General features: G+C 42.9%; 1 protein-coding gene and 1 long non-coding RNA gene across 6 annotated transcripts in view; one reads left to right on the top strand and one right to left on the bottom strand.

Moving 5' to 3' along the window:
- Positions 1 to 2,920: 2,920 nt before the first annotated feature.
- HIVEP2 (HIVEP zinc finger 2) overlaps positions 2,921 to 24,771 on the bottom strand; it is a 137,354-nt gene continuing 115,503 nt past the window's right edge. For all 5 annotated transcript variants that reach the window (XM_082215865.1, XM_082215866.1, XM_082215864.1 and 2 more), the window contains 7 exons: positions 23,722 to 23,766; positions 15,500 to 21,031; positions 13,883 to 14,037; positions 11,082 to 11,257; positions 8,677 to 8,778; positions 6,937 to 7,832; positions 2,921 to 5,530 (listed from right to left, as the gene is read on the bottom strand). In XM_082215865.1, the coding sequence (XP_082071991.1) occupies positions 4,700 to 5,530; positions 6,937 to 7,832; positions 8,677 to 8,778; positions 11,082 to 11,257; positions 13,883 to 14,037; positions 15,500 to 20,629 (7,290 nt within the window). In that variant the 5' untranslated portion in view covers positions 20,630 to 21,031; positions 23,722 to 23,766 and the 3' untranslated portion in view covers positions 2,921 to 4,699. The remainder of the gene's footprint in view (positions 5,531 to 6,936; positions 7,833 to 8,676; positions 8,779 to 11,081; positions 11,258 to 13,882; positions 14,038 to 15,499; positions 21,032 to 23,721; positions 23,767 to 24,771) is intronic.
- LOC309528525 lies at positions 14,356 to 21,718 on the top strand. Its single transcript, XR_014217794.1, has 2 exons — positions 14,356 to 15,373; positions 21,515 to 21,718. It is a non-coding gene; the product is annotated as an uncharacterized lncRNA (long non-coding RNA).

Genomic DNA, 24,771 nt, shown 5'->3' with positions numbered 1-24,771 from the left:
TTTTATTTTTAGCTGCTTAGGCCTTTTCCTAAATGAAAAGGTGTGTTGAGAATGTACTAAAATAAACAAGACTTCTGCTGGTGGGTGTTTTTTCCTAGTTTGAGCAAGAGCCATTGAAACATCTTCCACAGGAATGTGTGGGACACTTGTGGGTGATGGAAAATGGAGGCATGGAAAATCTCCTTCTCTCACCTCTCTGTGAATTACTCCAGGTCATAAATTCTCATTGGCAATTATTGAGTTGCTGGAATTTACCAGGTTACTCTTTCCAAGTTGAGATCACCACATGTCTTGTTAGTTGCATGTCCTGCTAGTTGTGACTAGAAATGAAGGGATCGGCACATAACCATACATACCTGCCCCATCACACCTGCTCCATGCCAGCCTCTGGGATTAAAGGAAACCTCTCCAAACAGGCAGTAGCAGAGTCTGGAATTAAGTGGAGGTGGCAGAAAGAGCTGTTCTAACCGTGAATGCAAAGTAAAGGGACCCTGGAGACTGAGTAAAGGATTGCAAACAGCAAGAGTCTGGAAGCTTGAAAAAGAAGAGTTTGGTAGATACAGCAGGATTTATGGGAAATGGAAATTATGTTCAGCAGAAAAATGAGAAATTCCAGGACATACAATAGTATTTTCTCAACCTTTCTGTCGATTCCTGGCCAGATGTCTGTTTCTGACCATCTGCGGTGCTCCCAGCTATCACCCACCATTTTATTTGTACTGTTGTTAAAAATTTGATGCATATAAATAAAAAGAAAAACAACAAAAAGAGACAGCAATGAGAGAAATGCACAGAGATATTTGTGCTGTGTTAGAATTTAGTATGCAAATCCTCAGTTTGGAAGAGATTTGGGACAATGTTTCTGCAACCCTCCACTTGTGAAAACTTAATCGAACCCTTCGGGACAGTACTAGAAAAGCAAGAGTGTGTTTAGAAGTGTAACCACTTGCTTAGGGTAGGTATTCAGGTATATTTTATCTGGACACAGCATAACAGCTTATTCTACAGATATTTTCACTTAGTGAGATGCTGGATGGATGATATCATAAAGACTGCACCAGATGTTTCTCTGGGAATGCAGAAAAATATCAGAAAGGGCTAGAAATGTGTAGGCCTATCTTTCCTTCATGAGCGTTTGGAAGCCTGAATAGGTATTTTATTTATGAACCACTTTGAGAAAACACAATAGCAGGAAATCAGGATTATACCTCCCCTATAGACATGATGCACTAAGGCAAGCAGGGAAACTTTTCACTGAAACTTTTTACATATATTTACTTTTTAAAAGCATAAGCCTTATTTTTTCGTGTTACAGAATTGGATCATCCTTTTCGTTCATGTTTTATTTCTAGTTCAATGATGGATACTAAAGGCAAACACTTAAAAGTATCTGCATAGAGATGGATAGCTTGCTGGGATGTCTGAATTGGACCCCTATTTCCTCTCTCCCACAGCTCCAGTTTACATTTTTATGCGCAGATCTCAAGTCCCTTGGATATGAATGGCCCTGTTTTAGGACTTGTCTGAAAGACAGGGAACAATTCAGTTTGACAGTACAATATGCAAACTGGCGTTTGCAAGATGCAAAGCTGCTGCTTACACAGAAGGCTGCCTTACTGAGCCAGACTACTGGTCCATGTTTAGCCTTGTGTTCATCAACTGGTAGCAGCTCTGGAAAGTTTCAGACAGGATTCTTTCTCAGACATAACTGGAGATATCCAGAATTGTATGTGGCATCTTTTGCATGCAAAGCATGTGGTCCAATACTGAGCTACATTCCTTTCCCCAGGTTCTGGATTCTCTTACTTGAAAACAAGCTTTTCCGGAATATTCAACTCTACATAAATGAGTTCAAATTGCTACCATATAATGAAGCCTGGGGTGAGAGAGAAATACAAAGATTATGTCACCTACCATTTCTAGGAATGATCCCAGATAACTACTGGGTCATGCCAAAGGGGTTGTCCCTGAAAAGTGATATGGATAAACCAATCCATATTAGCCTTTTTGTGTATATGTCTGTCCAGGAATGTGTTCTATATATGACTGTGCAAAAATGACCGGGGAGCTGCAACTATGTTGGAATTATTAATATTATTTATTAAATTTGTATACAGTCCTTCACCCGTAGATCTCAGGGCAGTTCGCAACAATCAGCTCAAACACATAGCAAACACAATTAGGAAGAATACCACATTCCTGTGCCTTAATTTAACCAAAGATATCCACATTTCATTGACATTTTACCAACAAATTAAAAGAAAATGAGCCTAGGGTAACAATGACACCCTGTGTCTCTTGTTAAAAGCTGATTTAGCCAAAGAGAGGTAGGTCGTCTTTTACCACCATAGAACACGGTATCTGCAGAGACTTAGCACTGCTAATTCCCGCCCCCCCCTACAATGGAATATAGAGGTAAGTGCATTGCTTATTTAACTCATTGCTGGGTTGTAACCCTGAAATATGTGCAGATTAGTAATTACAGATTTGTCAGGTTGTTTACAGACAACAAGCTGTTGCAGACTCATCTCTTTGGAAGATACTCAGGTCAAGAGGTTTAAACGTTTGAGTATGGGCAGTGCTCAGATGATGATTTATGATGATTTTTTTCCTTATTCAGAAGAGTGCAATAGATATAAAATATTTGGCAGAAACGTAGCAATAGGCAAGACAGCCAAAGCGTCAACGGCTTTTACTGTTATTTCATGCAAAACCAGGCCAGTTACATGCGTGCTCATGCCCAACAAAATGTCACATTATGCAACATGCCGTCCAATCCTATAAGTCTTTATTTGGAAGTAGACTCATTTCTATGGGGCTTATTCATACATATAGAAGGCATAGGATTGCAGCCTAAAAGAGCGACATTGCTAGCCTGTAAAAAAAATAATTAAAACACATGAAAACTAGACGCTAGGTATGTAATGTAACTGTATATTTATTTCTTTTTTTTAAAGAACACTCCTTAAATGTATTGCAATTCAATATACAAACTTTTTTCACAGAATTATAATCCACTAAATAGCACAGAAAAGACCCCAGAATTTTCTTGACTTGGGTGTATGCATGGATATTGGGGAGGGGCAGGGTAAAGGGAGTGGCCTCCATCATGCCTTCCAAACAAATAAGCAATGGTTCTTTCCCGTCTCCTCCTGAAACCACTGCATGCTATAAATGCCCTAAATCTCGAAGGAGAGAATTCATTTTCTCCGCTGACCTTTTCCCTTAGATAAGACATATGGTGATGGTAATTTTTATTCTGGTGAGAAAATGCCTACCGGTTGTCTTGGTTGTCCAGAAATGGCTGTTAAGCCTTCGTCTAATATTCCCTCCCCTAACCCACCCTAAAGTCCCCACATACGAATGAGATAACTTGGCAATATGACTAGGCTCCTTGGCTGTCAACTAGTATGGAGGCTCCCCAGGTCATTTCCATGGCTCCACCTGCTGCATGCAGTGCCCAGCACTGACGACCACAACTACCGGCCCCGCCGATAACAGAGATCTATACAGTCAAACATGCTTTCTCACCTGAGCTGGAAGCCTGATTCCGCTATAGTCAAAGCCAAGGGAGCCAGAGTTCCATTCTTCTTCTTTTCTTTTTTAAAGACACTTTAATAAAGATATGTGGTGCCCTATCACCTGATCCTGCTTCCGTTCAAGTCAAATTCACAACTTCCACTGACTTCACTTGGAGCAGGGTGAGGTCTCTAAGTGCCCAAACAATCTACATGAAATTGCACCGCTTTTTTTTCCTTTTGCTTTTTTTAATTCGCACATATTTACATGGGGTGGAATGTTTTCCCATTTTCTTTTAAAGGAGCATATAGAGCAACATGTTCACATAAGACCAAATACTTTTAATATATTTATAACTGTTTTATAAAGCTTTGAAAAAACTCACAATAGCACATGGTTTTACTTTAATGCTTTACGGTACTATCTTTTTAAAACCACAATCAGCACTTTTAAGTTATAGTCGATCCAGCAAACAAGAGACAAAAAATTACAAGAGTTAAGAATGGACTGATACATCCTTTTATCTTATTTTTGTTTTAAACTAATGCATAAGTGCAGAATAAGATACTCTAGTTTAAATATCTTGTTTACAATATACATTTTTTTTGTTCTAATAATGCAACAGTAAATCCCATGCTTCACATAGAAAAGCAATCCGCAACATTAAGAAAAAATGTACAATTTATGAAACAAAGTAAATAAATATTAGTATTACAGAATCAGAGCTGTACATAAAAGCTGTTCAGTTTTAATCATATAAAAATATTTTAGTGCAACCTCACATATATATTGATGCTTTTTTTGTTTTTTGCTTTACATTGTTTAGGTCAAAGTGTCCAAAAAAGGAAAGAAATTACATTTATTACAAAGCAGATACACAAATTCTAAAATATGTACAAATTACCGCTAAAAAAATGCTTATAAGAATATAAGCAAAAGTAAAGAAAAGGCACAAACATCTGTACAGGTTAAAAGTACCAGACCCAATAAGAACTTTGAAATTTCGTTTTGGTCAGGCTCATGATGACTCGTAGTTTTACTCAATTCTTTTGATATAACAAAAGTATATATAATAGCAAACTACTGTAACTTAGAACCGGCATGCTATAAAGATGAATACTTCCTTCTATCACTAGGGGTGGGGAGTCGGGGGTCGGAGTAAACACATGTATTAAAGTCTTCACACATTTTCGGATCGCTGTGGGTTGCTTTTTTCGGAGGGTGGTTCTCTTCTTTCTGGTGTGCTTGATGGGGAATCTTGCTTACTAAGATAGCCTAACTGTCTGACATCCGCACTGCTTTTGCTGTAAAAGGTGGAATGAGATAACGCAGTCTGTGATGTACCAAAAAGGTCCTTTTCACCACTGTGCAAGTCAGGGGAGGTGGCTGAGGCACAGATCTGGCCTGGCTCGGAGCCACTAAAGTGTTTAATGCTAAAATGTGCACTTTCTGAGGGTTTCTGCGGAGGCTCAGAATCCCTCTGCGACTGCTCTGTCCCGTGTAGGCCTTCCTCGGCTGCGATTCGGAGAGAAGCTATGGCTTTTGTACAAGTCTGTATGTTTTCCTCCTGCTCCCTCTCGACGACGCCGTCTTCCGAAGTGCTTTGTTGCAGCAGCAGCAGCTGAGAAGGCGATGCGGCGCCTTGAGTGGCGGTGTGCAGAGCGTGAGGGCAGGTGCGCTTCTCGTGGTGCTTCAAAACAATGCACGATTCTTGAGCGATGGTTTCCGAAGCTGCCCTCTTCTTTTCACCAGAGCCCTCTTTGGGGAGGGACAAGATGGACGGAGGGTGTAAACCTGAAAGGGCTGCAGGTACCGAATGGACTATTTGGATGCCGCCAATGGGCATCATTGGGATGGGGGCGCGAAGCTGCTGCTGAGAGTGTAGTGGGAGGTGGCTGAAGACATAGTCAGTAGGACCCTCAGGGAACAGGCTAGATCCATGATGCTCCAGAAGTCCCTTTTCCCCAGAAATATTGAAATAAGGTCCCTGGAACAATCCTGGTCTTGAACTCTGCAAGCAGAGAAAGATATTCACAATTAGCAGCAGCTATCGCAAGACTAGCAAATCTATTCTACAATGCTACCTCTGGTTCAACATAATGTGTCATCAAAGAACAAGAGGTAACATGCAAGAGACATTGTGGCTACAAAACCTTGCCTCTCTGCAAATTGCCACGACTATAAGATGCTCTGCAGAGCAAATACTGTCACTCATGCCCTCTTTATACATTTTAAATTCACCTTCCGACATATCACACACAAAGGCTTGGCTTATAAACAAATGTCAATAGCTCAGACCCATGTGAAAGCAATGTTGATAGATCTGCAGGAACACAGACATCTCCCCTATTCTTTGTTTTCCTCTATTTGTCAGTTCTTGTAATGTAATATTGAGAAGGAGGAGGAAAACAGTTGAGGCCAAAATAGTCGACTGGTTAATTAGAGGCAATGCGCCCCTTTCCTTTATGTGACAGTAACAATGGTGACTGGTTTTCAGTTGTTGCCTTCTTCCTCCCCCCTAAGATAACTGAAAGCAATAATATTTAGGTCTGTGGGAGTGCTCAAATGCATCAGGAAGCCCATTCAACGGTTCAAAAATTGCTACTCTTGTGCGTCCAAATTCAATTCTTTGCATCCACAGGGAATAATCCTAATTGTGGAGAACAAAACAGACAGATGATAGAAGGGCAGCTGTACTAGCTTGTTCTAGGAAGGATCTTGAGAGTTTATCTCCTGGTTTGCCCTTCCTGGGACCCTTTCCTGAGAAGCAGTGGGTGAGGAAGTTATTCTCAATCAGCCATTGCCACCTGCTGTCCTCCAGGTTGCAGGTTTGATCTCCGTAAGGGAAAGCTACATATTCCTGCATTACTGGGGGTTGGAGATGATCCTAAGGGCCCCTTCCAACTCTATGATTCTAGAGTTCAGATCCAATGATGTTTTGGACTACAACTCATCTTCAATGTTCTTTCCAAACAAAAGCCAGCAAGTCAAGGCACACTGAACCTTCATTTGCCTATATACATGGATGTTTTTTCTGGTATTTGCCGATGGAAAGAACAATAAGGTCTAGAGTCATTTTAACATGGGACATGGGGGAAGGGTTTTTTTTTGGGGGGGGAACTATTCAGCTCCCAACAATTGCAACAGGACTACTAGGATGCTGTTGAGGGGACCCCTGTTGATCCTTCCATTAGTTGTCTGTGCCACATGGTTTTCGGCACTCACTGTGGCCTGCCAGTGACTCTTCCATAAGGTTCTGTTGTACAAATCACTGCCCCTTTCATCCATTGTACTTCTGACTAGAATAAATAACACAACTCTGCTTTATGCTTTGCTTATGCCAACCACTCATAGTTACAGAACACTATCAGATAAATGAAGTTCACATTTTGGATTACCATGTTCTTTTCAACTCACCGACTGTCCCAAGGGAACTGACTCCGACTGCAAATACTGGCCCATGGGCAACGTTGGGTTATGGTACAACCCTCTTCGGGGTGATGCTGCTCTAACTGAGGCCATATACCTTCTCTCTCTTCGTGGAGACAGATCTCTTCGGGATGATACATCTTTCCCAGGTGACATGGGTCTCCTTGGTGATAGATGGCGTCTTGGTGACACATCTCTCCGTGGTGATAACTCTCTCCTCAGTACAGCTTCCTTCCTTGGTGATACGTGTCTGATGGGTGAAATCTCTCTCCTTGGTGATAAATGCCTTCTAGGTGACAAATCTCCTTTGGGCATCAAATACCTCTTTGGTGAATTATCTCTGTACGGTGAAGAATCATACCCAGGTGAGGACTGTCTGCTGGAAGATGAAAAGTCTCTAGGAGAGTTGGACTCCAAAGAAACAATGTAGTCTTCATCCATGCAGCAAGGTATGTCAAGTCTATCTTTGTCCGGTTCTGAATCTGTACTTTTGTTCTGGAAAAACCTCTGATATTCTGTCATCTGTGAATCATCACAAGTGTCACTTTGTGTGAGGAGCTGAGTAACCTGAATGCTTGGTAAAGTGACCAGATAACTTATCAAGGATGAATGTCCCACTGAACTGTCATGAGAACCCCCATAGGATGCTGTAGCAGCATTCACAGATGAGGAGAACCTTGGGGGTTGGGGGCTAGTGCTTCGGGATCTTGTTTTGGGTGTTGAATCTCCAAGGGTGTCATCAAAATCATCCTCGTCTTCATCATCGTCATCATTGTCCTCTCCATCATCTCCATCCGATTCCTCAGCGTCAGAGAACTGGTGCTCTGTTGACGAACCAGCCATGCTGCTCTTCTTGACTTCGTGTTGTGTGTCATCCATATTTTCTGAAACAATTGTGACAAGTCAAAAGAGCATAAGTCAGAGACATACTTCCAGACTTGACCATACAGCTTTCCCACACACAAAGCAGCTGTCACAATCAAGCACTAAAATACCATTGTTTTCTATGGCTCTCTAAAACTTCTGCAGGGTAGGATGAGAACCCAAGTCACATGGTGACTGGTTGGGGTTTGACAAAATAGCACTTACAGGGTCTTGAAAGGCTACACACCTGGGAGTAACTCTCAGTGAACTCAATGGGACTTACTTCCAAGTAGACATGTTTAGGATTGCACAGTTAGACAATCTGAGCTTGGCATCTCAAGTCTTTACCTATTAAAGATTTACTCTGTAAGCATGAGGCCTAAATTAAGATTTCCCCTCCCAACAGAATTAGGAACTAGGATTCTCAAGTGCCCAAGGATGTATCAAACTGACAGGAGTATAATCTGGATTCCGCAGTTTGCAGAAAAATTCTGCCCATTATCACCTTGTACATACAGCTTGGACAGGTCTCATATAGCTTGCGAGGTACAGAATGTTTTCACACTAATTGGGAATGTGTTTGCATGTCAACCTTTAAGAATACTCTGCGTGCTACGACCAACGTTTACACTCCATTCGGGATGGGGAGGGGGCAGGGAAGCCATTTTCAGAATCAATGAAACCCTACACTCTGTAAGTCTCAGACAAAAATGTCAAAATAGTTTCGATGCTTTGTGTTGACATGAGAAAATTGGGGGGGGGGGATTCTTAACACATCCTCTCTTGTCAGCAAGTGATAAAATGTGATGCATCATTTACATACTGCAAAGACCACAGCAAGTCACTGAACTCATTGTGACATACCTGCTTCTTCTGTTTCAGCATCATCCACCGATGTCATAGATACCCCCAGCTCCAGGCATTTTTTCATGTGTGCTTTAGATTTCATATGTTTTGTCAGATTTCCTGTGGAAAGATGACACTAATTAGATGGCACTGGGGATGGGGAAACTTGTTGGCGTTATGCAGTCCTCCGCCCCCCCCCCAACTAGACAGAGAACAAATAAACTGGACAGGCAGATGGAACATATCCACTCAATTTGAACGCTACTGTAGCAAGAGTAATTGCATATACAGTATCTGCATGTATATTCTTAGGTGCTGGTATCCTTAGTCCTGGTGCTCAGGAATGTTTAGCCTATCTTCTTTTTATACTGTGCTGCTCAGACAACCCTATTATTATTATTATTAATATTTTGGTCGTGTTTAGCATCATCCTTACAATCCGTTGGTGATTAGCCAATGCAAATATGCTGAGAAAGGATTGCCACTCAGTTGTTTGCATCGGATACTAATACAAGGCCCCAAAACAGGGCCTTTAAAAGACAAGGCACCAAGGGACAATCTAGGAATGATTTAAGACCATACTGGGGTGAATTGTGATGCTGCCTTTCCATGTGCAGAGTGGCTTTTAATTCTGCAAAGGTAATATAAGAGAAGGGAAGGCGATTTTTGTCCCTCTTTCCCCTGCAGATCCCCCTCAACTTCTGAAAATTAGTTTCCAGATGGTTGTGTGACTTTCCAGAATAATGTGGCAGAAGGTGACACAGTGGGCTGCAGAAGTTTCTAAGATGGTTACTTCCCTTACAGTTGTGTTAGGGGATACCTCTGCTGAATCAAAGCCACTCTGCAAGCAGAACAGCAGCACTGATTTTCGGCCTCTATCTTCTAGCTACAGTGGCTGAAATACAATTCAGGAAGAGACTTGAGGAGTCTCTTATGATCACACAAGCTTTTGTGGACAAAAGTGGGCTTCATCACACACTTCACTTCTACAGACTCACAAAACCTTACACAATAATGACTCAATACGCTTGGAGGTGCCACAAGAGCCTGTCGCCGTTTCTGCCGCAACAGACTAGCTCAGCCACCTCTTTGCAATTTGTCACTGAAATATAATCCATAACCATATTTGCCTGAGAATTTGAGTGCACAAAGAATTATATTAGGGGTTTTTTCAGCCTCCCCTTGATTCTTCGTTGTCATGGGTAACGCCTCAAAAATGTACAGCCAGAATTTAGGTAGCATTTAGAGTTTTAGCGCGCTATTCATTTTTGTTTATTTATTTTGCAATCTACCCAGAGTAGATGCAAGATAGAGAGCATTTATTTATTTGGAGCTGTGAGGCCTATGTTGGAAAGTTAGGGCATAAGTACAATTAATTTAATAAAATGAATGATGGAAGCCAGGTCTTGGTCAGCCCCAGCTGCGGCAGTGCTAAAGAAATTATTGGCTGCTGCAGCTACTGTCTCCATCAAGAAAACACAGCAGCCTCCCAAACACACGTGTACTTCTGAAGGTCAATGTTCCTGACTGCAAACTATCCACAATCTTTGAATTGTAAGGTGGTTATGAGAGTTGGAGCCCAGAGACATCTACCAGGGCCACCAAAGCAGCTACTGTCATATTATGGCTGCAAAACCGGCAAGGACCTGCATCTTTCATGAAATACGTGCACACACACTAGAACATCGCCATGGCCAAGAGGTACATCAGAAGCAGGGTTTGGCCAAGATTTAGGGAATGTAAACAATAAAAGAAAATGCCAGTGAAATATCCCTTTAGGATCTGGTTCCATGGGAAATTCTGCACCAATGAGTACTGCTATATGTAATGCCTCAGGCTGACAAATGGAAGTTTCTCTACCACCACCCCCTCTCTTGAGCTGGTAAGTACATGTGAACACAAGCTATCAGATCTCAATCCATAATTAATACCACTGTGGATGGAGTGGCCCACCTGGAGTCTGTGGATTTCTGCATTATTTATCAATGTGAAACTGACCCACCATAAACGCAGATCAGGAATTCTCTGCCCTGCAGCTAATGTTCTGCTTCTGCAATGTGCCACTGCAAATGTACAATCCCCTAATGTAATTAATACTTGCACCATAACATTTGGAGCACAAAAGTAACGTATGCCAAGGCAGTTTTTTTAAATTTTATGCCACTACATTTCCTTTGCAGACAGATGGGCTGGGCAGAAGCCCATATTTCTTAATTAAGTTATACAGAGTGGCTCTCCGTCTCACATAAATCCTTGAATCACTTAGATAAAGAGGGGAAAGTTGCATTTCAAGAGGTCTCGTTTTCATAAATAAAACCACCTTGCTTTAAGAAAACCACCTTTGCATTTGGAAAGATGGTTGGCAGAGAGTCAAGAACAGACCACCCCACCCCCACCGCCCCAGAGTAAGAACGACTAAGTACCTTTTGTTTTGAAGGCAAAGTTGCACAACTTGCATATATAAGGCCGTACGTCTGTATGAGTTCGGATATGTTTTTTTAGCATGCTTGGCTTCTTGCAGCGAATCCCACATTCTTCACAAATGTACTTTCCACGCCCTCGTCCTCTAACATATACATAATCCTCGTTGGATTTATACCTGTTGGAAGAAAGGCAATATCAAAATGGTGCTTTTAAGCATCCAGATACACAGCCAGTACCTTACAGCAGCATCTTTAGTTTTAGGTCACATTCTGTGGTCACTACACATGGCTCCACTAAGAAAATCAACAAGGTTTCTAGCACTGAGCATTTGCAAGATTGGGAACCAAACTGCTACTCTCATGAAGCCTGGCACCCAAGCCCTCTGAAGAATGCACTCTCTGTAGGGCTATCCTTCGGCTTGGCCTGGAAGCTCCAGCTGGTGTAGTACATGGTGGCTGGGCTGCTGATGGGAGCATGTGGCTGACAGCATACAGTGGCGTAGCGTGGGTTGTCAGCACCCGGGGCAAGGCAAGTAATTTGCGCCCCCTAACCCATGGATTTGCGCCCCCTAACCCCCAGGTGTTGCGCCCAGTGCGGCCGGGCCCCCCTGCACCCCCCACGCTACGCCACTGACAGCATATGACACCTCTGCTAAAACCTTTGCACAGGCTACCCATAACCTACCAGACCAGAGTCAAGGTTTTTGTGTTGCTATAAAAAGCCCTGGAAAACATGGGTCTAGGGTCCATTAAGGACCACCTGAGCCCTTGTATCTCAGTTTGATCACTGAGATCATCAGGGTGAGTTCTGTTATGAAGGCCTGAGTGGCATTCACTAGAAGTGGGGCATTTAGTGCCCCCAGGCCCATGCAGTGGAACACTCTTCCAGCATCCTTAATTTTGACTTTTAGGCATCTCTTGAAGACCTTTTTATGCTGCTGGGCCTGTGCAGTTGTATAAATTAATTTAGCCCATCACTTTTATTATCACGTGTATTTTTATGGTGTTTTACGTTTTATAGTTGTGCCTTACAACTATTCTTCTGGATGACACCGGATGATCTGCAGAATTCAGAACAGTGTCAACTTAACTTACTAAATTAAATTAGTGAATTTCCTGAAAGATGGCTTCTGAAATCCTCTTGGCATTTGGAGTTGCAGGTCATGGAAAGCAAATTTTGCTATTCAAATGTCTTCATTTGCATCATGCTACCTATCAGTGGCTAATGCTGTTTGAATGATGATAACAAGATAGCTTGCCTCAACCAGGCACACTAAGCGAGCTTGTAAAAGAATAAGCTCATTGCTGATATAGAGGTTTCCAGAAGATAAGTGAATTTCAAACCATAGTTTCAGAAGCTGCCTCCATCTTTAAGATTAACCATTTCAGTATTACATCCAAACCCTAAACTGTGGTTAATCTAAAACAGAAGCGGAATCTGCTCATGGCCATGCTGGAGAGATGAGAAAAGAGGTAGCCTATGAGTCCAAGGCCTCCTGCTGCTTGTTCTTAATATGCTAAGCCATGTGAATCCTTCCATTTTAGTAAACCACAGTTAAGACTAACTACAGTTTCCTGGGTTTGGATGGTACAGCAAGCTGTAGCTAGTTTTTTAAAAATAGGAGAGATATATGGATGCTTCAAAACTCCTCCTCATGGTTGTATTGGATGGGAAGGACAGAGCTGAGAGCTGTTCTCATACATCTGAACTAGTTCAATATGCTTTATTTTAAAATATTTTTGAAGAACAAGGGGGAGAGTTAGTATTAAAATTTACTTGGGCAATAATGGAGCAAAGACTTTTGTCTACAAGTTATCCTTTGAAATTGTATAAGGGAGTGTTTAAATAAGACACAGGAGGAGCTGGTGGGAAATGTGTTGACTGCAGTTAAAATTGTAGCAGCAGGAACTGGAGAAATAATAGGAAGTTGTCTGTTGAGGAATGTCTTGGAAAATACCAAATACCAAAAAGCAAGCTGACTGCTAGTGTACATATATGACTGGGAAGGGCAAATGTTGATGCTTAATTTAAAGCAATGCATCGTTTAATGTTTACTGGAATCAGAGTCAATCTATAGAGGAAATACATTAATGGATCTTGTCAACAGTTTAATGAATAGTACATATCAAGGGAAATCATAGGAGTTATTTGTTTATTAGCATGTGACCCTGCTCTTTTACGTAAAGGGCATTCAGAATGCATTTAGTTCCATCTTCTTTGTTATATTCTGTATGGTTGCTTTAACTCACTGGTAGCATGCATTTTTGCATTGTTTTGCCATACAAATGTTTTATTGTAAGACCACTGTCTACCTAAACCCTTATTTATAAAGGCAGAAAGTAACTTACAAATGGCATATTTCAAAATTACAAAAGAATAGCTGGGATACAAACAACCTCTAGATTTTTTCCCATAAGTCCAATCTAAAGAATTTTTGATTCCTTTTCATGACAGGGCAATTTCTCCCATCCTGTCAATGCCTGATAGTAGTTTCAAAGTCAAATGTGGTTGATGGCTCAACTATTTAAAGAAGAAGAAGAAGGAAAAATACAAGAATTCCAGCAGATCTTTAATTTCTCGCCTTTACTCGCTTAATTCATGGTGCAATATCCCAGATTTTCAGCAGTTGTCCATCCAGGTAATGATAAGATCCAGACCTGTTTTACCTCAGTTCACTTGCCCCATCACATGGACTCAAGACCATGTTATTGGACCTAGCACAAGCTGCTTGTATGAACCCTAAAAATCTGTTCTAAAAAATAACAGAACACACATGATATTTCCAAATGTATGTTCTTACCCTCCTTCAAAAATCTTAATTCGCATTGGCTCAGTTTGTTTGGATACGATATCTTTATCACCATGGCTGTCTCCTTTAATTCTTTCCTTGATAACATTCCCCGCTACTTTCTTTTCAAACTTGCTGCCATATAGGAAGAACGGCTCCTGTTTCATCTGTGAAATGGAAAAACAACAACACAGAGTCACTAATTGTTGTTAATGCTTGAAACTCGGAATCAATGCCACAAACGTAAACAGAGTAACTGCATTGTGTCATATTACTGTAAATGCTTTAGGACATACTTAGACCTTACATCATGCTCAGACTCAGAAAAGCCAATTAATCTGGCCCTTTGACTTTGTCAAGGAATAAACAAGATAGGCAAGAGGCAGCAGAGGAAAGTTTTTGAAGTGCCCAGGGATGCTGTAAGCACAACACCGCATCATGCCGCCATATAAACACGAAAAAAAGGAAAGATAAAGAAGACTTACTAGGCGATCAAAATCTGTCCACTGCTAGCACTGGGATTTCAAGGCACAGTCTGCTCAAAGCCATCTGGCCCATCGGGGTTGGTGTGGTTAAGACACACTAGTTTCTCTGCCTACAGTTCAAAAGGCAGTGATGTGGCAACAACCCATGTCCATCTGCCTTTGATCTCCCCAACCCAAAGCATTAGGTACTCATTCGTAGCTGAGACATAAATCCACAACTTCTTGGGAAACAACAATGTGCTCTAACTAGGAGGAATAGTATAGTCATGTCAGGGCTGGAAATATCCTGGGCCATTCCACATTCGATGCTAGAGCCTCATTATCTAATTTATTTGGGCTTTTAAAGGATTGTCACCTACAATGTTTTGGTTTGTTTTTTTAAAAAAGGCTGGTGCCTTGAGCTGGACATGTTTTTCCAGCCATAGTCGATAGCTTCAAAGTTTCTAAAGCCCATGACTAGGACATGCAGATTTATCTTTCATACAGCATTAACTTTTGGCAACAACCTAGAAGCTCCTGTCTAGTTTTCATTTATTCATATTTTAACCAAGAGGTATTAAAAACACTGGAGAAAATGAACACGGAAACTAGGGCCTCCAAAGTTGTTGTCTAGATTTACCAGTTTTTCAAAGCCATGAATTTTATCCGAAGGCACCATGATATACAAAGAGACAACAGGGTTAAAAAACAACAACCAGAAGTCACATTTCTCTCTCAGAGTATGAGGCACTTATATAGGTTCGTTGCATTCTGGTTAGAAGATGATCTATAATAAGTACATCTTCTGACACATTCTGAAATACCAGATGTACTCATTTTTTTCTGGTTTTTATGCTTTATAACAAGCCAGTTTTAATGTCTCTCTCCCTCTCTCCAAGGGAGCGGCTTTGGAACAATTTCTGAATATACTTGGAAAGTGTTGAAATCGTTCAGGGGTGAGATCCATGTCCAGGATGCCACATCCGTGTTTGCTCCTGCTTCCTGAGAAATCCCCTCAGAATTTGCATTCCAAAGAAAGGTATTCATTACTCTAGGGGAACTATTCCAAAAGCATTACACTGAAAAGACTTGAAAGCATCTCGGTTTGCTGTATACTGGAGGGTCTAAATAAAAACGGGTGAATCTTTAAGAATTGGTTAGTTACCTGAGCAAACTGTTTCCATGCACTTGATGATGTCAGTTTCCCTGTTCCGGGCCTATACATTGGAGCCAGTGTATAAATTTCTGTGCTGTTTTTCTGTTTGGACCGTAGGAGTGCAAGGGTAATCTTCGTACTCAATCCTGATGGGTTTGGGTTACAAGAACTAATGCACCATGAAGCATAAACAGACGATTTCAGGGTTGTTTGCTGAACAAAACTAGGCTTTGTGTAGTTTAAGAAGCACCAGCTCACAGTTGTGGTAGTGCGCAAACTAGGGAACTGTAGGATTTGCTGGAAGTCTGCAAGATCTGTCAGGAGAATTGTCGAAGTCACCGCTTTCCCACTTGGCTGCGATGCCATTTGTACCAACATACCAAACGGCAATTTCTGTTGCTTGGGTTCATCTTCTATCTGGCTTTCCGCTGATGGCAACCTGGTGGGGCTGAGACTCATGTCAGATGATGCTTCATCTATGTCCAGTTCTTCTGGAGATTCTCGGCCTTCCGAGGTACCACTAGACTTTTGCCCTGGAGAAGCAGAGTCAAAGCTAGGGAGTTTCTCCCTGCTTACTGGGGAAAGCTCAGTGGGAGGCATGTTGGTAGCTGGCGAATCTTGAGATGACGAGGACGGCAACGGAGAGGAGGACGGCACGCTTTCTTTTGGCTCAGTAGTACAGCTCTGCCTAACCAGCTGAGGCTTTTGAGGTCTGGGGAAGCTTTTCTTTATGTCCGAACTGGTGAGTTCTACAGCACTTAGCTCCTCGACAATCTGCCCATACATCTTTTCATCCTTTACTCTCTTTTGTTGCTTGGTTTCCATGAAGAGCTCCAGGCTGCTTGCCGGTGAAAGCATTCTCTTGTTTCCGCCTAGGGTAGAGGCACTATCTGAGCTGGAGGTTAAGCACAATGGGATGGAAGGATCTAAGTTCAGGGACAAGGTCTGTGGTACTTTCCACAACCCTCCATGCTGGCCTAACATCTGCGCTATGTTGAATCCTATGCCGTGCATGGTTGCACTGGTGGCTAATGTCCTTTGAGAAAGAGTTTCGTCGACTTTGCAAATGACAATGGCAGGGCTGCTGCTCTGAGCAAGAATCTGGGAAATGCTTGTGTACATAACACTACCATAGGATGGCACGTGGGTCTGGATCCTGACGGGAACAACTGTGCCCGGTAACGATTGGGCAGGCCCAATATTCTGGGTTTCAAAATCCACCTGTAGCTGTTGTTCAGAAGAGGTATCGGTTGATTTAATGCTACAATCGGGCTGGTATGTTGCAAGTGCATTTTTAGAATACTGTCCTGATGTTCCTGAGTAACGCTGGTAGGTTTGCTCTTTAGCATGCACATAATCAGCAGTTTTCTTTCTGATATGCTCCTGAGCATATTCCAGGTGGTAACCAGGGTGGCTTTCAGTTGAGAAAGGTTGCTTGGAGTAAGTTTTCTGAAGCTGCTGTACAAAATGATGTGGAAAGGGGGACTGAGAGAGTTCCGAAGGCCACAGGGGCTGAGAGGGCAAGTGAACCATGCAGACTGACGGATACGGAAACTGCAACAACGTGTTCTGGAAGGGGAGAAAGGGAACCTTTTCTTGCAGTGCAAATAGATGTTGCTGTTCTGTTGAGTATTTGCTTGGAATATAAGGTGCTTGCGGGATTGAGGAATGGGAAAGTGGAGATAAACTAGTGCTGCGTGGGGGACAAGAACCAGCAGACTGCTTCCCGGAGTCATCCGACTGGACAGAAGAGGGGGAAAGAGGCCAAGCCACGTGGGAAGACCGAAGGCCGGCATGCCCATGCTCCATTTGCTCTTGCTTTATATTTTGTTCCATGCTTGGATCAGCTTGGGAAATCTCCGGAGAACCACTGAAAGAAGCCTGGCGAACCAAAAAGCATTTTTTCCTTTCTCTTGCTGGAGATAAAGAGGTAGGAGGCGGACCTACTGCAGAAGCATGGGTCAGATTCCCGTAGTCAAAGGATTTGCTTCGGATCTCAGGGATTTCGGCAGGGTGGGGACAGGGCATCTGTTCGGATGAGCAGCGCCTCATTTCCTTCTGTTGGTGATGCCCAGGGACAGAGAGTGAGTAACCGCCAGCCGGGACGGTTAAAAACTCAGACTGTTTGCCAAACTCATCCTGCCTTGTCGACGTTACGAACTTGATACTGTCCTCCCTCTCGAAGGACATGGACAAACTGGAACTATGGGACAAATTGCTCTCTTGGCTAGGGCTCCGAGAAAGGCTCGTCCCTGTGGACTCAAAGCTGGACTCTCCAGAGGAGTGCTCCAAGTCAGCCAGCCGCAAGCGTTTCTTCTTCGGAGGTAGCTTCTCAGCCGGCAGCTGAGAAAGGGTTTCGCTCCTCTGTGGCCACTGGAACTCTTCTGCAGGCTTCTCCGGCTCTTTGGCTGGGGCTTCCCTCTCTCTCTCGGGTTTATCAGGCTCCTCTGTCACGCGGATTTCAGGTACCTGTATATTATGCTGGCGAACAAGCCTGGGCTGCATGTGATATGACTGAGAATGTTGGGATGAAGAAGGCTGCTTGCAAACAATGCTGTCAGCGTTTTCCGTTTGCGGGACCCTATCCGGGCTCATTGGGGAATCTGCAATCTCACTTTCACAAGTCTCAGATGACGAATACATCTTATCTTGCTGGCAAACGACAAGCTCTGTAGATTCGGACCTTTCAAACGAGTTGGGCCGGCTTAATGAATTTGTGTGTTGAATGACGGAGATTACGTTGCCTTTTCTGCTCAGGGACTCCGAAGCCTTTTCTTGATCGCTTGTCAAAGAGCATTCTTCTAAACTTGTGGCTGGGCTTCCAGACTGCAGGTGGGATCTGCAAATTTCAAAGCGGTCCGGGTGAGAGTGCACAGAACTGTCGTGGCTTTGGATGGCATATCTGGTCCTTGGCCCTTCCTGGATTTGCAATTTAGGATCAAAATCGCCACTCATGGGGCTGCCAGAAGCACCGCTGCACAGGGATGGGGTGTCTTCCTCATCTCCAACACTCTTTTGTATTCTGCGCTTTCTAGTTTCAAATGTAATGCTATATGTAGAAGACACTGCCTGCAACTGTGCAGATGATTCAGGATAAAATTCTCCCCCTTGCTTTGACCCGCTCAGAGATGGTGTGTCTCTATAGCTTTGCTTCAAAGGCCCATAATCTTCCCATTTCCTGTAGTGCTTCCCAGAGGCGTCCCCCTCATAAAAGGGCCTCTCCCCTGTTAGCAACTTCTTCATGCCCGACCCTTTTTCTCCTACAGTTGACCTGCTGGAAGCAACCATAATGTTCTTTGCTATTCTCCCATGGTACTCTGAATCTGAGTGTCCTTCCTGCAGCGATGGCAGCTCAAAGGCCGCTTGTCGTATTAGCATGCGCTGGTGGGGTATTCCTATTGTCCCGGGGTAAAACACATCATCGGAACCAGTCATCCTCTCGTCAAATGAATGGCTTCCTCTTAAAGCTGAAGGGACATTCAAGTTGGTTGCAGACGATGTCGGCATGGAGTTGCTTCTAATAAGCGGGTTTGTATCTGCTGGAGGCTCTAGGAGAGATGAATCACTTGGGTGGCTTCCTGGATAAAGGCTTGATTCACTTTTGATGGATGATGTGACATTCTGAGACTGTTTGGATTCCATACTGCTGTCGTTAAAGACTTGGCTACTTTTTATAGTGCTCATTTTGCTTGGATCAATTAGTGCTTCTTTATTTGGAGACATTCGCTCTTCAAGCATCTTCATTTCTAATCTAGGGTTTGTGAGAGGTAGGGGCTCTGCCTTGCCTTTTCTACCCATCGAGCTACGATCCTGATTGGCTGTCGCTAAAGGTTGTGCCATCCTTTGATTAATCCTATAGAATTTTCCAAAGATTATTTCTTCGTAAGACTTTGCATTTGTATTTGGTGGGCTTATTTGCTGCTCGGCACTCTCTGAGCGCGAAAAATAACCAGAGTCAGTACTTCCTTTGCTGTGGGGGCTTAAGAGATTTAATGACTGCTCAGAATCCTGCCCTTTTTTCTCAGATAGTCTTAGTGCAAGTCGCTGCTTAACTGTATGAGAGTCATCAGACTTACTAATTAATGTGTTTTGCAGATTGTCAGATCCAATGTGTGGGGAGCTTTCACATGGTAACTGCACACCACTTTTGGGAATAATCAAAATGGGGACTTTCATTGGGCCTCCCAGGGATTCTTCTATGGATGAGTGAAAGCCACTTCTGCTACCGATGTCCAATGGAATCTGCGGAACGGGGCTCAGTTTGTCAGAACCTTCGACAAATAACGAAGTCTCTTCATCAGTATCTGTACTCTGCTCGCCATCTGAATGTATCTCTGCCTCCACGTCGATAAAACTGGCATCTAGGTCCAACTTAGATACAGCCGACTCTGTGAAAGGTACTAATCCCGCTTTGATCGCATGGGCATGCGATTTCCTGTGCTTGTATAAATTGCTCTTTGTCTTAAACGAGAAGCCGCAAGGGACACAAGGGTATGGACGTTCCCCAGTGTGAGACCGAATATGTTTCTTAAGTACACTAGGTTTGGCACAAGCCCGGCTACAGTACGGGCAAATGTATTTGCCAGGCTTTTTGGGTTTGTGTTCTTTCTTATGACCATCTTCCGACTGTTGCTCTATACACTTCTGAGAATACTGGCTATAAGCAGGGTTCAGACTCGAAATCTTCTTCCTGGAGAAGCTTCCGCTATGGCCATGCACATGAAATGGAAACAAGTCCTCAGAGGCAACCGGCTGCAGGTGGCCAGGAAACTGCCATTTGTGGCCTTCTAGGCTCTGATGCGGCTTCAGGTTGTGCAGGAATCCTTGTGGCAATGAATGCTGGGGGAAAGAAAGCGAATGTTGACATGAGTAAGGACTCGGAAGGTGCTGCGGGTATTGCTTGTCTGTGGCTTGCTGGGCAACGTCGCTAGATGACACTCCTTTCCCAGAACTGAAAAGCTGTGCAGATGCTGGGTCCGCCATGTGCTCGGGGTCCCTTTGTGTCTGTCCTTCCAGGCTGCCAAGTGCGCTCATCTTAACATTAGCCGAATGTTCCTGCCTCCATCTACTTGGTACTTTAGCTGTTTCTCCAGACCTTGAGGTAGCATTTTGCCCTACAGCTGTATCTCCGGAGTCCATTTTGTCGCGCAAGGTCTTAAGTGCTTAGTTCACTCGAAAGCTGTTCAGGCACATGAAGTTTCTCCAGTGCTGTGCTTTTTTAAAGTTAAGTTGCTCCCATTTCTCCAGAGCTGTTCCAAGTTCACAGACTTCTCTTTCTCTGTGGAACGATCCACGCAGTAGTCTTATAGGCATTAGATCTTTCGTAGCTCTATGCTAAAAAAAAGTTAATTGTCACACAGTTCTGTTCATGGCAGGAAGTGTCTCTGAACAGTTTTATTATACATCCATCAAGACTTGCTGTGGCATTTGAACATTATCCATGGTTTTTAAAGTGTTCAGAAGAAGAATGATCCAGGGGGATATATTTGCTCGTCAACTAAAGCAGGGTTCTAGACATTCCTCCCAAAAAGATGCAGTAGTCTGTAAGAGAGAAAGTTAAAAAAGAGAGATCAATGCAACAAAATATTTAAGAAACGTTCAATTGAGTGAATGAGGCTGGAACTAGATGTTCTCCGAGTCACTTGGTTGTTGCTGAAAGCAGCTGTCTCCCACCTCTTCCTCCTTTTCCCCTCATGATATTCAACAAACCAATGTGGTGTGCAGGGGTTAGAGTGCTGGACTAGGACCTGGGGGATCAGGGTTCAACTCCCCACTCAGCCATGAAGTCTCATGGGTGTCCTTGGGCCAGTCACCAACTCTCAGCCTAACCTGCCTCACAGGTCTATTGTGAGGATAATATGGAGGGGATAATATGGACCATGAGCACAACCTTGAACTCTTTGGAAAAAAAGTGGGATATAAATGTAATAAGGATTTTCTTTAAAATGAAAATAAAATGGGAAGTGTGTGATGCAGCGTTACTGAGCTCTGATTTTCCCGAACCTTGCTTCCACTTGATAACAGCTGCTTGGAGGTGCCAAAAAGCTCACAACAGCCGCTAGATGTTACAGAGGAAGGAGAGACCAGGGACCACTGTTTACAGCAATAACCATGCAGCTTCCACAATGTCTAGTTCTGGCCTGATACCACCAAATATATGTATTAAGAAACAGTGCTTCCACTCAACCTATCTGTGCAGACAATATATGGAGAAAATCCTAAAAACAATCAAGCAGTGGCTCAAATGGAAGTTTGTGAAGTTGCAAAAAAAAAAAAGTTTGTTTGGGTTTTTGTTTTAAAAATGAAATGACATAGATTGGAATAATTTATTATTATTATTATTATTATTATTATTATTATTATTATTATTATTATTACCCTCTGGGCGGCTTCCAACAAAAGATTAAAAATACATTAAAACATCAGTTATTAAAAACTTCCCTAAACAGGGCTGCCTTCAGATGTCTTCCAAATGTCAGATAGTTGTTTATTTCTTTGACATCTGATGAGAGGGCATTCCACATGGAGGGCACCACTACCGAGAAGGCCCTCTGCCTGGTTCCCTGTAACTTGGCTTCTCTCAGTGAAGGAACTGCCAGAAGGCCCTTGGCACTGGACCTCAGTGTCTGGGTTGAACGCTGGGGGTGGAGACGCTCCTTCACGTATACTGGGCCAAGGCCGTTTAGGGCTTTAAAGGTCAGCACCAACACTTTGAATTGTGCTCGGAAACATACTGGAAGCCAATGTAGGTCTTTCAAGACCAGTATTATGTGGTCTCGGGAGCTGCTCCCAGTCACCAGTCTAGCTGCCATATTCTGGATTAGTTGTAGTTTCCGGGTCACCTTCAAAGGTAGCACCATGTAGAGTGTGTTTCAGTAGTCCAAGCGGGAGATAACCAGAGCATGCACCACTTTGGCAAGACAGTCCACAGGCAGGTGGGGTCTCACCCTGCATACCAGATGGAGCTGGTAGACAGCTGCCCTGGACACAGAATTGGAAACCACACCAGTAAGCATATATTATCTGTGGAACAATAGCAGTAATTGTGATGGGCAGCAGGACTACCTCATGTCAGAAGCAGAAAAATGATATAGTGCTGGAAGGGACTATGGGAGATAACAACCAACTAAAAGATACCGTATTTTTCTATAAGACACACTAGACCATAAGACGCGCCTAGTTTTTGGAGGAGGAAAACAAGAAAAAAAATATTCTGAATCCCAGAAGCCAGAACAGCAAGAGGGATCTGGCTTCTGGGATAGCCTCTTGCTGTTCTGGCTTCTGAGATAGCCGGGTGAAGCCTCTTCAGGGCAGCGGGATGAAGGCTCCCCCAAGAGCCACGCTCCCTTTAAAGAGCATGTGGAGCGTGTGTGCGGCTCTTGAGGGCTTTCCCACTTACTTTTTAGGAGGGGGGAAGTGTGTCTTATAGTGTGAAAAATACAGTACTCTGAATAGACCTGCTGAAAGTCCATTAGTTCTAGAGGGTCTACTCTAAGAAGGATCATCTCTGTGTTTCTACCTGGCTCACAAAGTAGGAAGGAGAAGCTATGTGTCCTGTTGGCTTTTAAGGGAAGGGGATTACAAGATATGCATATGCAAATCTTGTTCTTGTGGCTCCCTACTCATATCCACACAGATTAGGTCATGCTAGGTCCAACCTACGTGTGACATACAGATCCATGCAGCAATCTCTTGATGTTTTAAAATTTTACTGAAAAGCAGCAGCAGGGGGCACCAAACTAGACCCTTTCCACTGCGGATTCTATTCCCAGTCAAAATCCCCTACAAACTGCAGTTAGCCCACAGCCGCTCTGTTCCAATTCAGAGCCCCTAATATATGATTTAACATGTAAAAAAATTAATATACCAGAAATTTAGCCCATACATTAGCCTAGTTTGGTTCTTACAACTTATGCAGCAGCATCCAGTGCCAGCCTGTTTGTGGAAGATCTGCAGCTAGCAAGATTCTTTGCAAGTCTTTGAATGCAGAATATGCAAAACTATCAAACAACTAAGGCAATTACTAGATCCGGCCATTGGCATCTAACTCCAAAAAGCTGCATATGTCTAAGTTTTGCTTAAACAGTTTCTGCTTGTTTTCCACATAAATAGAAGAGCCATGATACATGCTACCAAGGATAGGATATCTTCATTTTGTTTTGAAATCTTTCCTGTTCTAGTGCCAGAGCAAAGGATATCTTTAATTTGAATATTGTTGTTTTTAAAGTTACCTGCATCTTCTTGGCATCTACTGTACATGACTATCTTGAAGCTTCCTAGAGAGAAAGAAAAAAACAAAATAAAAATAATTAGGAAAATGTTAAAAATCTATACGGACCTTGCACAAAGAGAGAGAGGGAGAGCTATTTTAAAATTGTTCCAGCGCTTATCCATCTTCAATGAACAGAAACTGTTTGGGGTTTTTTTGGGGAGGGGGAATGGACACATGACCTTCTATTCTGAAGAATATGGTTTTTTTAAAAAAAGTCCTAGCCAATATAGCTTTTTATGTTACACCTTTGAGTATACGGTCAACAAACTCCAATATCTCTGCCACTGGCCTCCCCAGCAGTGCTAAATAAGGAAATGAAGCCGCTGTATAGTAAGTCCAGGATGGGGGATGAGAGGCAAAAATGATAGAATAAACAAGGTATGGAGGAGGGGAACGACCTCTGCAGGAGATCAGTTCTTACCTGCGTAGATGTAGGCAGTGGGGAGAGAGAATTGGGGAAGGCTAAAGCGATGAAAAGATGAGAAGAAAGAGGAAGAGAGAGGGAGGGAGGGAACAGGTAGAAAGGAGAGCGCAATGCAATTCTGCAACACTGCAAATCCCCCCTACATTTGGCTCCACATACTTTTGGATCTAGATCAGCCCCCCCCCATTGGTTGAAACTCTGTTTTCCCAGTAGTCAAAATGTCCTCAATGGGAAAAAGGCCCCACACCCCTGTCACAAAAGGAATGTCTGTTCAAAAGGATGGGAGAAATCAATAAATTATTTTTGCACCATACTTATTATGTTTCTGAATACATGGCTTCATATAAAGAACAGATGTTGGCTTACAAATAATTTTCAAATTGCAATGTACAAAATACTGGCTTCATTAATAAGCTAATTAATTATCTCACTAGCCAAGCACCAAATAAATAAAAAGGCACAGTTGCTTGGGGGAGGGAACTGACTCTGAAGAAAGCCAGATGGTTACGAGCAAAATAACGATGCTATTACATAAATAAAGGAAATAACATCTTTTCTTCTTACCAAATATCTCTGTCAGCCACA

The sequence above is a fragment of the Podarcis vaucheri genome, assembly GCF_965113315.1.
Source record: "Podarcis vaucheri genome assembly, chromosome: 3".
Classification (NCBI taxonomy): domain Eukaryota; kingdom Metazoa; phylum Chordata; class Lepidosauria; order Squamata; family Lacertidae; genus Podarcis; species Podarcis vaucheri.
Note: the sequence above shows the minus strand (reverse complement) of the source record. Positions and strands in the feature narration are given on the sequence as shown.